Source organism: Neodiprion virginianus, chromosome 3 (genome assembly GCF_021901495.1).
Source record: "Neodiprion virginianus isolate iyNeoVirg1 chromosome 3, iyNeoVirg1.1, whole genome shotgun sequence".
Lineage (NCBI taxonomy): Eukaryota > Metazoa > Arthropoda > Insecta > Hymenoptera > Diprionidae > Neodiprion > Neodiprion virginianus.
Window position 1 is genome coordinate 15,138,118 of NC_060879.1, and position 15,321 is coordinate 15,153,438.

The 15,321-nt window shown below is 46.3% G+C and overlaps 1 protein-coding gene across 1 annotated transcript; it reads right to left on the reverse strand.

Annotated features, from left to right (window-relative positions):
• Positions 1-6,844: 6,844 nt before the first annotated feature.
• Positions 6,845-7,558, reverse strand: LOC124299570 (uncharacterized). Its single transcript, XM_046752833.1, has one exon. The coding sequence runs from the start codon at positions 7,556-7,558 to the stop codon at positions 6,845-6,847; it is 714 nt and encodes a 237-aa protein (XP_046608789.1).
• Between the last annotated feature and the right edge of the window lie 7,763 nt (positions 7,559-15,321).

Here is a 15,321-nt window from a genome sequence, read left to right on the forward strand (position 1 = left end):
TTGGTTAGCCATATGAACAGCCACAATGATCAATTTCACAACCGCTCCCCACTCACAATCCTGGATCGGTGAACACACTGGCTTGCAACCCGATGCATGCACATTTTTTACACGGAAACTGTGAATCGTCTAAGAATTACAATAAAATATTTAACTGTACAAAATATCTCCACATTCTCTTCCCTTATGCATACAGGTGAAACATATCATCATCAATAATAATAATAATAATAACAACAATCATAATAACAATAATCACAAAAACAACAACAGCAATAATTGAATCTCCGTACATGTATAGATAACGATCTGGCAAAAATACCAAGTTAATCAGGCGATACTAGACGAGCACCAGATCAAAATCAATACGTCGAAATGCAAACAATGAACGGTATTACGAATAGCACAAACGTTTAAGTAAATCAAAATACCATTAAAAATTTTTCAGAAGAGTCCCCTAACAAAGAAATTACGACACAACACCGAACCAAATTTTACCAACGTTATGTAACCAAGATAAACGACGCTGTACTTGAAAAATTTCACAGCTGAACCTGAAAATAATCTATAACTAACTTACAAGTTATTTGGAGAGAAAATGAGTTTTAATTCGTGGACACAAGCAAATATGATATATAACAGGCCGATATGTAACCCTTTGTTTTTATTTGAAAGCATTTTAAAAAAGAGACATTGGGGGAGATGTTTAGTAATTCGGGAGGTGAACCGCCCACAATGCCTCCGGCGCGTGCTTCACCAGGTGATCCTAATCCTCGAAGGGGCAGCGTTTCCCCCAACACCCATCGATCAACCATCTGATGCCGAAGAAGTCTATGAAATCGTCACCCTGCCATCGGCAGTCGTCAGCTAGCCCTCGAAAATATGCAATTTCGCTTCGAGATTCCGCCCCACCTTGGCGGCGTTTCTTGAAATCCTTTATACTGACCCACCCTAGGGACTCTAGAGTCCTCAGCAGATACTGTAATCAAGGATAAACAACAGGATTTGAATTAAATTGCTACACAAACACTTTGAATAGAAAGAGCGAAAACCAAGCGCCGCACAACACTATCATGAACAATGAACAATAAATCAAAATGAAGAACTCCCAAAACTTGAATACTTTTTCTTTGCACATAAAAACACAAATAATTGAATGATTCAAAAACTCTTGAATATGTTACGATAAAAACATTTATAACAAGCAAGATGATGAAACTTGGTACTCACAGAATTCTTCTGTAATTCAAGAAACGTTTTTTTTCCTTTTCTAACTATGTACTTTTGTAACTCGTCAACCCAGTGAAATTTGAAAAATGGATACAATTTTTCACGCAGCGACGCAATCTTAATTTCTTTGCCTCGGCTTTACGGACACTTACCGTACGCGGGGATAGTCCCCCCTGCCTATATCATTAATAGCTCTGACCCGACCTAACCCAGCGGAGTAAAAGCTTACCTGACCTAAGACGGTAGGACTTGACCTCACGTAACCTAACTTCACTCAAGACACTACAACCGAACCTAATATAACCTATTCTAATCCAAGACTGCCCAACCTGACCTAAAGTGATAAAATACTTTCTAAGACGATTTTTTCGATCAAGCTTGATAGCTAGCTTCGATAGTTCAATGATTCTTAAGCAATTCGCGGTCGGCGCGACGGTCTTGTTGTTTCTACAACCTGACCCACGTCAAGGGTACTCCAACTTAACATAACCCAACTTGACTAAAGACACTACAACCCAACTTGATATGACCTATCCCAAATCAAGACTGTACAACGTAGCCAACCTGATATAACTCAATCTTTTGCAGGTTTCCCGGTAACATGAAAGGACTTCCGTTTTCTCTATAGACGGGGAAGCTCTTGGTCACATTCGCTCCTTTTACTTGTTCTGTCATCTACTGGTTCTCATTTTGTTACACGTACTACTTCTCATGCAATATAGGTAATGTAACTGGGCTTATTCATGTTCGAAAATACGAATTAAGTAGATCCTAGCGGAGCTGTCGAGAGTGCGGTATGCATCATAACATTTTCCAATCCGCATTGTTGTAGTACGATGACATTATGTAAAGCAATAATTTGATTTGAGATATGTCTTTCAGGACAGATTTATTCAGAATCAACGTACGTAAAAATATTCATATTCCTGGCCGTTATAAACATTAACACAATTCACAATTCCATCAGTTTCACACGATTCATCAACCCTATTCAATACACAATTTTTACTGAAATCCCTAGCATCAACTTCTCCCTATAAAATTACGCTGCTGCCAATAAATAAGGAAAAATAAATCTCATTAACGAATCGGTTGCTAGAACAATAATGTGCTTGAGATTCATCGATTTGTTTTGATTTTTATGGCTAGCAGCATCCTTTCCATAAACTTTCTACATATTTGAATAATGCAGATAAACATACAACTCGTGAATTCTGCAATAACCAGACTCAGTTCAGTTTGATGACTGGTAACGACGTTTTCCCCATGATTACGTTGATTGCTGGGAGAAGCTCGATGAAACTGGGCTACCTGCAACTAAGCATATCTACTCACACTTACGTCATGAAAATATTTCAAACGACGATTACAAGCATGCTAAAAATGTTTGGGGAGAATTCCATTTAGGGCTAAAGAAGAACTATAGAGATTGATAAATGCAAAACGGTGATTTGACCAGATGTCTAAGAACATATGATTTAGATCCGTTGCACTACTACACAGTGCCGGGACTTGCTTTCGACGCTATGCTCAAATACACGGGGGTAAATTTTCAAAATTCTGATTTACATGCTCGGGCCAATAACAGGTTTATGGGGAAAGATTTTGATCCTTGTAACGTGGAATCGTATCTCTTGTATTTTGACGTAAACAAGCCATACGGTTTTTTCGAGTGGTGGCATAATCTTATCGATATATCAACTCACTCGGACGACCCACTGATCGGTTACATCCTGAACCGATGGATATCCGGATATCCCATAGAGCTTCACAAGAATCATAAAGGTTATAATTTTTTTGCCTCGAGCATTTCGCACCTCGGGTTCTGATGAAGGATGGGAACAATGGAAAAATCATGACCGAATTCATCGGGGATTCACGTAAAACTGAGCACATTTACCATCAAAGTGAGCAAACGTGTCAAGGATGCCGAAAGTGCAACGTTAAAAACCGTCACGCTTAACGATTATAAGCATCGCATGGGGAGGCTTACAGAGAGTTGGTCCATACCACAATGCCTAATACGTAGTAAAAAACATGAAGTTAGTCCCATTGTACTGAAAAATTGACGTTGAGTTGGCAAGACTGTAATATGCAACTGGTACCTGGACGAACAGGGGCAATACCTCGAGGGGTTGAACACCACTCCTACAATGAACTGACCGTAGGATAGAACTGAGGGCATAGAACTGCTGTCAGGACAACCCCATCATTAAACAGAGATAGTTCTTCAACAATACGATAGATCTGTGCGAAACTATACACATTTACCACCACGGTTGAATACGAAACGATACATATCAACATTATCAAAGTGAGCAGACGTGTCATGGGATGCGAAAGCTGCAACGATAAATATCATTACGTGTAATGATCATAAGAACCGTCTGAGGGGCTGACCTGGAGTTAATCCACCCGACAGTGTTTAATACGTAGTAAAACACGCGAGGTTAGCCCCAATGTACTGAAAAATTGATCATGAGTTTACAAGACGGTAATATGCAACCGATACCTGGGCAAACAGGCACCTGAACTTGGGGGGGTGTGCTGCAACCCCGCAATAAACTAGCCGTAGGCTGGAACTGAGGGCATAGAACCGTTGTAAGTATATGTGTTTGACACCCAGGGCGATACTTTATGAAGCAGAGACGTTTCGCCAGCAATACGATATTGAGCAGATAGAAGTTTCAAAATTCGAATACTATGTAAATTCATGTATTCACCAATTGTTCATTCATTTATCAATAATATATTAAACAGTTATTCATGTTTATTTGTTCACCACGAGAGAAGTTTTCAGAAAATCGAAAAAAGTTTCCAGAAAACGGAAAAAAGTTTTCGAAAAATGAAAAAAAGGTTCCAGAAAACGACAAAAAGTTCTCCGAAAACTTTTTTCTCATTCGATTAACACGTGAAAAAAGTTTTCAGAAAATGCAAAAAAGTTCCAGAAAACGAAAAAAAGTTTTCAGAAAATGAAAAAAAGTTTCCAGAAAACGAAAAAAAGTTTCCAGAAAACGAAAAAAAATGTCCGAAAATAAAAAAAAGTTTACTAAAAAATACAATGAGCATTAATCGTATCGAAAAATCATAGATTATTATAACTATGACCATTATCATTATGATTATGATCACTATTACTATTATTATTATGATTATCTTTTTTTTTCTGAGGATTTGCGGAATCCAAGTTACGGATTCACGCCAGACATACGGGCTAGTGCGGATGTGGGACTCCAGGGTGGCCTACCCACTAAACCGCCACCTCCTGTGCAACGCCCACAGCCAGGGACCATGGTGATATTACTTCTAGCTGGGAGCTCTGTCGGTGTGTGTCTCGTCTGTCTGTCCGTCCGTCCGTCCCGTGCAGGCAGTCCGTCAGTTACGTCACGTCAGGCAGCCGTCCGCGTTCTTACGTCGTAGGATTGTCTCTGTGTAGGTGGCAACTTGTTTTGCCACCTTTCTGTACTGTGGAGCATCACCCCGACAATGTTTTCGGGAGTGATGCCTCCCACAACCGTCTCCAGTCTCTGTCTCAGATCTGTCCAGCGGTCACATTCGAAGAACGTTGTTCCGCGTCGTCTCGTTCGTGTCCGAAGTACGTACAGTTGGGCGTCCGTACTCGGTTCAGGTTGTGTAGGTACCGTCTAAAATAGCCGTGGCCCGTCAGAAGCTGGGTGACGTAAAAATTCACATCCCCAAACCCCCTCTGGATCCACGGTCTCAGGTCCTTAATAAGTCGTCTCGTCCAGTTTCCCGTTGTTTCTTCCGTCCACCGTTCCTGCCACGTCTGTATCGTCGCGTCTCTTTCCGTCGTTGCCGCGTCCCGTCGGGTCACGTCCGCGTCTCTTCCGTAGACCCTCTTGCGCTCGAACGCGAGAAGGTCTATGGGAATCACGCCTGCCACCACCAGAACGGCCTGTGCTGAGACCGTCCGATAGGAACAAGCGATCCTCAACGCGCTTCGTCTCTGTACCGTCGTCATTGCGTGACAGTACTTCTCAGTCTTCAGGGAGTCTGCCCAGATCTCCGCACCGTAGAGGAGGATCGAGTTCACCGTCGACATCAAAAGTCTCCGTTTCCCTGGTCTCGGTCCGTTTGTGTATGCCATCAAGCGGCTTAGGGATGCTATCCTTTCAGCCGCCTTCTGAGCCGTTCGTCGTATGTGAGGCCAGAAGGTCATCTTCTTATCCAGGGTCACCCCCAGGTACTTGACTTCCCCTCTGGTCTCGATCTCGTTCGTCCCGACCGTCATGCGTAATGTTGTCGGTATTCGTCTCCTGGTGAGAAGCACCAGTTCTGTCTTTTCCGTCGCGAGTTACAGTCCGTGGTCAGTCATTCACCGTCCGACTCATCTCGTTGTCTGGTTCAGTGCGTATTGTGCCAGATCTGGAGTTCGCTCGACTATCACTGCCGCCACGTCGTCAGCGTAAGCGACCAGGCGAACGCCGAGTGGGAGCTCCAGTCTGAGCAGGTTGTCGTACATCCCTTTCCAAAAGTCAAGTCCTAGTATGGAACCTTGAGCGACCCCCGCGGTGATCTGTCGCGTCACTTGGCCTTCGGTCGTTTCGTACGTCAGTCGTCTGTTCCGAAGGGAGTCTTCAACAACTCGGAGCAAGTAAGGCGGGACCCCGAAGTCGCCTCTCAGCGACCCTAGGATATCCACCCACCTGGCCGAGTTAAAGGCGTTCTTAACGTCAAGTGTCACCAGCAGCGCGACGGGTCGCACAACGTGGCAATGTCTGTCTGTCGACCGGAAGGAGTCAACCACCTCTTGGATCGCTCCAATCGTTGATCGACCCCTCCGGAAGCCGAACCGCTGGTCAGAGAGGCCTCCGCCGTCCCGTATCGCGTCCGTAAGTCGTGGTCGCAGAAGCTGTTCGTACAGTTTCCCTGTCGTGTCCAGTAAGCTCAGCGGCCGGTAGGCCGACGGCGTGCTGGGGTCACCCTTACCCTCTGGGATAAGGACCAGCCTCGCCACCTTCCACCGGTCGCTGAATGTCCCTGTCGTAAGGCACGTGTTGTAGAGGTCAAGGAGTATCTCCGGCCTCAGGCTCGCCATCAGCCGAAGAACCTCCGCCGGTACCCCGTCCGGTCCTGGCGCCTTACCCCTCTTCATTGCTTTGGTCGCTCCGACGAGCTCCTCGGCGGTGAAGACGGGGGGCGCCGCCGTCTCGTCGTCGTCTGTCGCGTCCGTACGCGTCGGGTGCGTCGGGAACAGTCCGTCGACGATCCGTCGTGCGGTTTCAGCATTCTTGAGTTCTGGCGGGATCCGGGCTCACAGCCTACCGGTCACAATCTTGTAACCGGCACCCCAGGGGTCGCGGTCCACCTCCTCGCAGAGCTTCTTCCAGCATCGCGTCTTGCTGTCTCTGATGGCGTACGTCAGTCGTTTCCGTTCAGTCTTGTACTCGGCCTGAAGGGTTTCCCTCTCGGGTCTCCCTCCAGCCCTCGTAACCCGTCGTCGTTTTGCCAGGCAACTCTTCCGCAGCTCGGCTATCTCGTCCGTCCACCAGTATTGTGGTGGTCTGTTACGTCCGTACCGTCGTTTTGGCATTGTGCTGTCGCACAGCCGCGTCGTCAGTTTGGCCGTCTCGTCCGCTAGACTTTCCGCCCTTTACCGGCCAGTCAGCTCTGGGGGGACGTCGGTAGTTGGGGCCGGCGCTGCCGCCAGCTCCGCCGAGAACTTCAGTACGTCGAGTTTGCCTACGTTCCACCGCGGGGGGTGCCGTGTCCTCGTCCGTGTCGTCCTTGTCTCTCCTGCCACTTCGAAGGCGATGTACTGATGATCGCTGGCCGTGTAGCCCTCGAGCACCCGCCACCGCCCTATCCGTGGAAGAGTTCTGTCCGTCGTCATCGTTACGTCCGGGATGGAGTCTCCAAATCCCGGCCGTCTGTACGTTGGTACGTCTCCCGTGTTTGCCACTACTAGGTCCAGCCTTGCGGCCATCTCCAGCAGCAGCCGTCCGCGTCTGTTCGTTGCCGTCATGCCCCACTCGACCGCCCTCGCGTTGAGGTCCCCCGCGACCACGAGGTCCCCGGGCAGGTCCCTGAGTCCGTCCTCGAGGAGCGCAACCTTCGCCCGGAACTCCGCCGCAGCGCAGTTTGGGGTCAGGTAGATGCTGACGTAAGTGACAGCGCCCACCCTAGCACAGACGTAGTCGTCCCCGACGCCACGAGCGGTTATCCGGGCTCGGGCAGCGCCCCTCACCCAGATAGCCGCTGTCTTGGTCTCGTTCGTAATCCAATCCTGCGTTTGTCGCACTCTGTACGGCTCGCACAGGATCAGAATGTCGGCGTCTTGTTCGTCTGCTATCTGTGGTAGTAGCATGTCTACTGTCCTACTGCGGTTCAGGTTGCCCTGAACTATCCTGTCCGTCTTCCGGCCTGCTTCTTGCACTCCTCCAGCGCAACCCGGTACACCGCGCACCTCACGGAGCCCGCGAGATGCGCCGCATCGCCGTGTCCCGCCTCGGCGCACAGTGGGCAGGCCGGTCTGTTCTTACAGTCCGTGGCGTAGTGTCCTGTCTCGCCACATTTCCTGCAGCACTTCGTCCGGTCTGTATTTTTACATTTTGCCTTAGTGTGCCCGTATCCCAAGCACTTGTGGCATTTCGTCACCGTCAGTCGTGGTCGGACGCGGCAAGCTACCCATCCAATCCCGATCCGTCCCCGGCCGAGCAGCGCTCTGGCTTCCTGCGACTCCAGGTCGCATACGGCCATAAACTGCTCCGCCCGGTTCGGGCCGAAGATGTGGACCCCAAAGTCCGCGTCTCGTCCCGTCTCTCGTCGCAGTGCCTGTATCACGTCGTGTCTGGTCGTGACACAGTCAAGATCCATGATCTCCAGTTGAACCCTGGAGATCCCGGTCCTGACGTTGCCTGCGTCGCCGACCGCGTCCTGCAGGACGCGTCGGAAGTCGTCTCGTCCGTTGGCGTCTGTCTTTATCTTCAGAAGAAACAGACCATTCTTCGTCTTCCTGAGAGTCGTCACTTTAACGTGACTCTTCGCAGGGTCGACCGTGGTCCGTATCTTCCTGACGATGTCGGAGTACGTCGTGTCGTTCCCGGGTTTGACGAGCACCGCCGTCCCCCAATGTTTGGGAGCCGCTCTGCGCCCCTCAGCCCCGGCCGTCGTGTCCATCGTCGCGTTCGTCTCGTCCGTCCGCGTCTTCCGTTTCTTCTTTTCCTTTCTTGTCCTTGTGACTGTCTGCCAGTCAGCGACCGGTTCCACAACCGTTGCCCTCTTCTGAGAGGATTCCGGAGTGGTTCCAGTCGCCTCCCGTTTCCGTTTCGTCCGCGGAGTGTTTTGTGTCCGTTGGTCAGTCTCAACGTCCGTCTCCGTCGTCTCGTTGTCCGTCTTGTGGTCTTTCGGGGCTGCTTTAGCGCCCCTGTTGAGCGCAACGTCGGCAGCCTCGAGAATGGTCTTTATGCCCAGTTTGACGGACATACTCATGTTTTTTTGGATGGCCGCTGCCTCGGCCATCCTTGTCGCCGTACTGTGGATCAGTGACAATAGGTCCGTCAGGTCCATATCGTCCGTGATTCGTGTCTTCGTGCCGATCGTGGATACAGCGGAAGCGCAACTCGCTCCGCTGCCCGTACTCGACACGCTGTCCGTCCTGTCTCGTCGTTGGTGTCCCAGTATCGTCCTGTCCGCTGTTCCAGTTTTCGTGTCCGCTGTCTTTGTTGCCGTCTTTGTCACCTGGTCCTTGCACAATTTGCGGCCCTCAGAATCCGTGCCGCTGCCATGGGCCACCGGGGCTTTCATCCGATCGGAACCCAGGGTGGATTTCCCCTGTGCTGGGGCTACCACCTGAGGTATGTCGTTGTTTACCTTGTGCATCTCCATAAAAGTTCCTAAGTGCTACGGGTCTCTCGGGGGCGCGACTCCCCGTACCGCGCCGGAACATAGCACGGCCCCTGAGGTCGCCTCGGGGGCCTTCCGTCGGACTTGTGCCGACTTCCGTCCCCTCCGACTTACTAGAAAACCCCGGGGTTGTCACTTCCCGAGCAGACCAGGTTTTTACGCCCAATCCGCCTCCTGAGGCCGCCTCGGGGGCCATCCGTTGGGCCTGTGCCAACTTCAGCCCCCTTGGCTTACTCGATGTACGCGGGGTCGTCACTTCCCGAACGGGGGATTTAACCCCCCCGCCACCTGCGGTAATTATTATTATTATTATCATCGTCATCGTCATCGTCATCGTCATCGTCATCGTCATCGTCATCGTCATCGTCATCGTCATCGTCATCGTCATCGTCATCGTCATCGTCATCGTCATCGTCATCGTCATCGTCATCGTCATCGCCATCATCATCATCATCATCATCATCATCATCATCATCATCATCATCATCATTATCATCGGGCTGATTCTTACAGAGTGTACGCTTCTTTTTTTGAGGTCGTAGTTTTTCTTAAGGTGTGTAAGTGGTTTGTTGTGAATGCAAATAAAACTGATATCATCGTGATCGTGGAAAGTTCTGGTTTACGTAGGTTATTAGAATATTGACTTTAAACTTTTGCTCATCGGAATAAACTCAGTTTTTTCACGACTTTTGCAACAAGGTTATGTAGCCGTGTGGTTATCTATCATTATCAAGAAGTGATATCTATTGGTTCTGCTTAGAAGTTATTATCAATATGGCTAAGGTAACTTGCGCACCTTGTTATGAGTTCATCGACCGTTCCACAAAAAGACTTACCTCAGGGGCATCATGAAAGCATAGCTATCATGCAGACTGTGTTGTTTTTAGACTTAGTGTTGAAAATATGCGCGCTGCTCAAATCGAGCTACAAACAATGTGTCCAGTTTGTAACGTTACTGACAATAGAGTCGTCACATTATTAGAGTCAATCCACAAGAAGATGGATAGCTTTGGAAACCAGCTTACCAAAGTTGCCGACGAAGTTAAGTCGCTTCGCAAGGACTTCACTAAGCTTACTGTTAATCAAACTGCTACTGATACCAAAGTTGAAACTATTTCTGCGCGGACTAATGTCTTGGAGAATCGCCTCGATGCCGTTGAATCAAATGTAGCTGAGTACAAGCTATCAGCAGCTGATGAGGCTCTCCTTCTTCGTGCTGCTTGTAATCAGGTGGCTCATCAACTCGTTGTCAGTGGGGTACCTCAGGTGCATGGTGAAGATGTTAGGAAGCTGTCCAAGTCATTGATTGGAGTTCTTGATGCTGCGCTGGATGAAGATGAGCTTGTAGACGCCTTCAGGATCGGAAAAAGGCGCCGTGTTACAGGATCGCGTCGTAGCGGCCTCGTTGGGCCTCGCTCGGTCATCATATCTTTTAAGAGCAAGGATACTTGCAAGAAATTAATTGAAGCTAAAAAGGGTAAGCCGGATTTAAATGCGAAGCAGTTGGACCAATCTCTGCCAGAAACCAAGGTCTATGTTAATTTTCGTCAGCCAGCTCAGCTACATCAGCTCAAAGATCGTGTGTTAAGAGCGTTTCCTAATGTGGATCGTAAACACATTTGGATTTCTGATGGGGCTGTTTTTCTGAGAAAATCAAGAGATGATCGGCCGGTAAAAATTTTACCTTCCACGGATTTGCAACAGCTTGCTATTTGACTTTTTGGGTCTCTTCCAACGTTAATTGCTACTAATAACGATAACAATGCTGACCTTACTGTGCTGAACATCTGCTCACTAAATGCTCAATCATTGATAGCGCATTTCTGCGAGTTTCAAGAGTTCTTCAGGGTAAACCCATACCATGTGATAGGAGTTGTCGAGACATGGCTTTGTGATGCGATATTAGACTGTTCAGCTGACTTACCGGGATACACAATGCTGCGCGTTGACCGTCATATCAAGCGTGGAGGCGGAGTGGCTCTTTATATGAGAAAGGAGCTTAATGCTCGCCTACTTAGTTCGTCAGCTAGAGCTGGAGAAGTTATATTGCCAGAGTATCTCATCGCAGAGGTATGGGGTTCGTCGCAACATAAAATCCTGATTGCTACTGTTCATCGGCCGCCAAAAGCAGGCTATAATGTCCGTGTTTGAGGATGACTTTGCGCCTAGGATGGTTAGATACAGATTTGTGTGTGTTCTTGGTGACTTTAATGCAGACCTTCTAGTCAATAACGACAAGGCGCTTAGGTTACGTGACTTTTTCGTCAGAACTGGCATGAGTATTCTTCCTCTTCAGCCCACTAATCACACTATGGATGCAGATAATTGGATTGACGTCTGTGCTGTCAGTCATCTGGCAGCTCTTGACTCGTGGGGGCAGTCAGGTCAGCCTTTCCTGTCATCTCATGATCTGATTTACATTTGCCTCAAGTATAAGCATCCTAAATCTGAGAGGCGGTTGATAAAGTGCTTATCGTGGAGGGAACCTGATTTTGCTGCAGTAGCTGAGTTGGTTGCTGCAAGATTGCATGAATTCGATGAGGATCAACCAGTTTGCTGCAATCTGTTGACTCGCGTCTAAGCAAGCTGAATAACTTGTTCAAGGACGTTGTAGATCAATGTGTCCCCGTTCGTGAATTTATTCCTACGCAAAGCCCAGTTCCTTGGATTACGCGGGAGCTGCGTGAGGTCCGCAGACAGCGTGATAGGTGCTATCGTCGGTTCAAAAGGAATGGTCATCGCCTTGCTTGGGAAGAATATGTTTTATTTCGTCGTGAAGCCCAGTCGCTTTGGCAAAAAAGCCAAGCGAGTTATTTGCAAACAGTTTTTAATCGCGTGGGAAACACGAAGCAATTTTTGGAGTGAAATGGACAGGCTTGGACTAACAGTGAAAGCTAGAAAATCGCGAGATGTGTTAAGGTTTGGCATTGAAGAACTAAGTGACCATTATGCTACTGTGGTTGATGGTAGGAAACTTCCGTCGCTTGATGAAGTAGTGGCTGGTTTGTCGAGACAAAGAGCAGGTGTGCTGTTCGACTTTGCTCATGTCCGTGTTAGTGACGTTATCAAGTGTGTCTCTGTTGGTACTTAGCGTGCAGAGGGAATTGATGGTCTTTCAAATCATGTCCCGAAGACCTTTAAAGATCTGTTCGGGCCATCAATTTCCGATTTAGTGAATTTATCTTTAAACAGCGGGTACTATCCGACGCTATGGCGTTCGTAGCTTATCACACCGATACCTATAACTCGTAGTCCACAGTCTGTCGTAGAAATGCGTCCGATCTCAATACTTTGTGCAATTTCTAAGGTGTGTGATCGTGTTTTGCTAGATCAAGTTCTTCGCTTTTTGAACGATTACAATGTCCTAGATTCGCGTCAAACCGGCTTCCGGCAAGGCATGAGTACGCAGACTGCTGTAGTTAAGTTCGTGGATGATGTGCGGTTTGAGTCACAGTTCTGTTCCAAAATTAACCAGTTTAACTAGCAACAATCAATAATTAGTCCCATCATCATTTGGTATTTATTTAAAACTAACTCACTAAAAATACGGTTACCGCTGATTGATGTTCGAAATGCATAGGCTGAGCACACCACGCGTTCTTACCGCCCACTAAAAACAAAACCTACTGCGAGTACTACAAACAAAAAGGTGAGCCGTTGCAGATGCATGCGATAAGTAAAACTGACAAAAAGTCTAACAGAAGCCGGACAGGCCGGACACGTGAATATTTGGCCGGATATGATCGTGAAAAGCCAAATATATCCGGCTAAAGCCGGACGCCTGGCAAACCTACTCGCAGGCCCGTTTTTTTCAAGAGTACGCAGGCTCGATATCTACTCTACGTACTTTTCTCGCTGCATAGTAGCGCACTAGAAGCCCGGGAGTTGACAATGGATTTCATTACACCATTTTCGCAAGCTTAATTTTTTTTTTGTATGAGTTATCCGTGTGACATATAACAGCTAGGGTGGCGACAATTTTGCTCAGATGAAAATCCTTGACTTTTCCCGTCAAAAGATGCAGAATTTCCAAACTTTTTAACACAAAACTTAGATAATGGTGAGCAGTTTTTACCACCAAAAGCTCTCTAAGTTGTGTACCTTGAATATATAAATTTGGATCTAAAAACAAAAAGTAATTCTCTGCTTCACACAGCTGATTATAAATTTAACGATACCATTTCCAAAAGTTAGCTGAACTGAAATTACGAAGCCTTGCTGCAAAAGTTTGCAAAAGGATTCACGAAAAAAGTACGTTTTTCTCTATGGTTTATCATAATTATCTGACTTTTCCTGATAGATGATATTCCTTGACTATTTCCGGTTTTCTCGGTCTGTCGCTACCTCTTTTTATTTTATTTTGTTTTTTTAGAGCTGGATAAATGCCTCATGCACACCCCGAGATCCGCGTAAGGGCTCTACCCTGATACTAATATGAACAACCTCCAACGCACCCCCACGACGGGGAGTTACGGGAGGGTTGCGATTACAGCAAAATAATTGACGAACAATATTTATGGCCGTATACGCGAAACTTATTGTACGCATTAATTCGAACATAAGAAACTTAGAAAATATCTTCCGCCTGAATTCCACGACAATACTCGTCTTCCACCCACATACGTGATGGAATTTTGCGAATTTCACCCGTATATTTGAGTCTCGATTCTTACAGTAAAAGATCTATTACAACTATCCGCCAGAATTTGAATTTATTGACTGAATAAATGTATCTCTCTATCTAATAAAAAAGTTTCGAACAAATGAACGTAGAAAAAGATTATAATAACAATAGTAAAAAAAAGATTATAATAACAATAGTAAAAAAAAAGATTATAATAACAATAGTATACGCATGAAGTTGGCGGTGGGCCGAGATCCCGAAAACAAAACAAAAAGCATCTAGGAAACCCTTTGACAGCTGTCATCGGCTGTTTATGACAAATATCTTCATAGGTATCTGTTTCTGACGCGCAAAAAATGACAATGCAAATGAAAATTATCAAGATGATTCCCGACGGGAATTGTCTTTTTCGCGCGTTGGCGTATTGTGTATACGGGACTCAAGATCGACACGCAGAGGTGAGACTGAGTATCGTTTCAAATATAGTGGATAATTGGTCTACATTTGCGGGTTTTATTACAGGTAATGAGTCAAACGGTGCTGTGATTAGGTCACCTGGTGATTACAAATCACACATGAAGAAAAATGGAATATATGGGGGAGAAGCAGAATTAGCTGCAGCTGCGGACATTTTTAAAATATGTTTAATCGTGTATCGCGAAGAACAAATTCATCCGCACCGGATCGGATCACAAAATGAAATACAATTCTCACTACTCTTTACCGGCGACGGAGACAGTGGACACTTTGATGTCTTGCAGAACCAAAATAAAATTCAGATAGTAAGTAATAAGTATGAAAAGTAACAATCAAATAATAGTAAATCTAAATATATCACCAAACAGTCAAAAGGACAGCCCGGATTTACGATGACAATGGAGAAAGAAGGAGTTTCAAGCAGCAGACAAGGCGATGAAGATGGTGGATGGTCGGAAGTATCACAAAAGAAAGAGGAAAATAAAATTGTAAGTGCGAAGAACCAAATAAGCCATAGAATAATATCCATCAAATATTCGTATAACTAGGTAAGAGGACAACCAGGATCGATATTGACCACAAGAGAAGGAGGTGTTTTGCGGAATGAACAGCAACGCAAATATAGAGAAAAAAATAATACAAAGAAGGTGATTTTGGAGAATAACCGGCAGAGCGGTAGTAAAAATAATTCAACGAAGGGTGTAGAAGAATTGGAAGAATCGATTGTGATGATTGATTTGGAAAATAAATCAAGAGGACGACCAACCAATGTGATGGACATAGAAGAGCGAAAAATTAGACGACGAGAACAGCAGCGAAAATATAGGGAAGCGAACAATAAATATCATACTGGCTTTTCAACCAACGAACAGAAAGAAGGAGTTTCAACCAGCAGACAAGGCGATGGAGACGGTGGATGGTCGGACGTATCACAAAAGAAAAAGGAAAATAAAATTGTAAGTGCGAATAACCAAATAAGCCAGAGAAGAATAATGAACAAATATTTCTATAACCAGGCAAGAGGACGACCAGGATCTATGTTAACCACAAAAGAAAGACGTGTTTTGCGGAGTGAACAGCAACGCAAATATAGAGAAAAAAATAATATAAAGAAGGTGATTTTG

Coding starts and splice junctions, on each gene's coding strand:
- LOC124299570 (XM_046752833.1), bottom strand. CDS start 7,558: ATGCTACTACCACAGATAGCAGACGAACAAGACGCCGACATTCTGATC.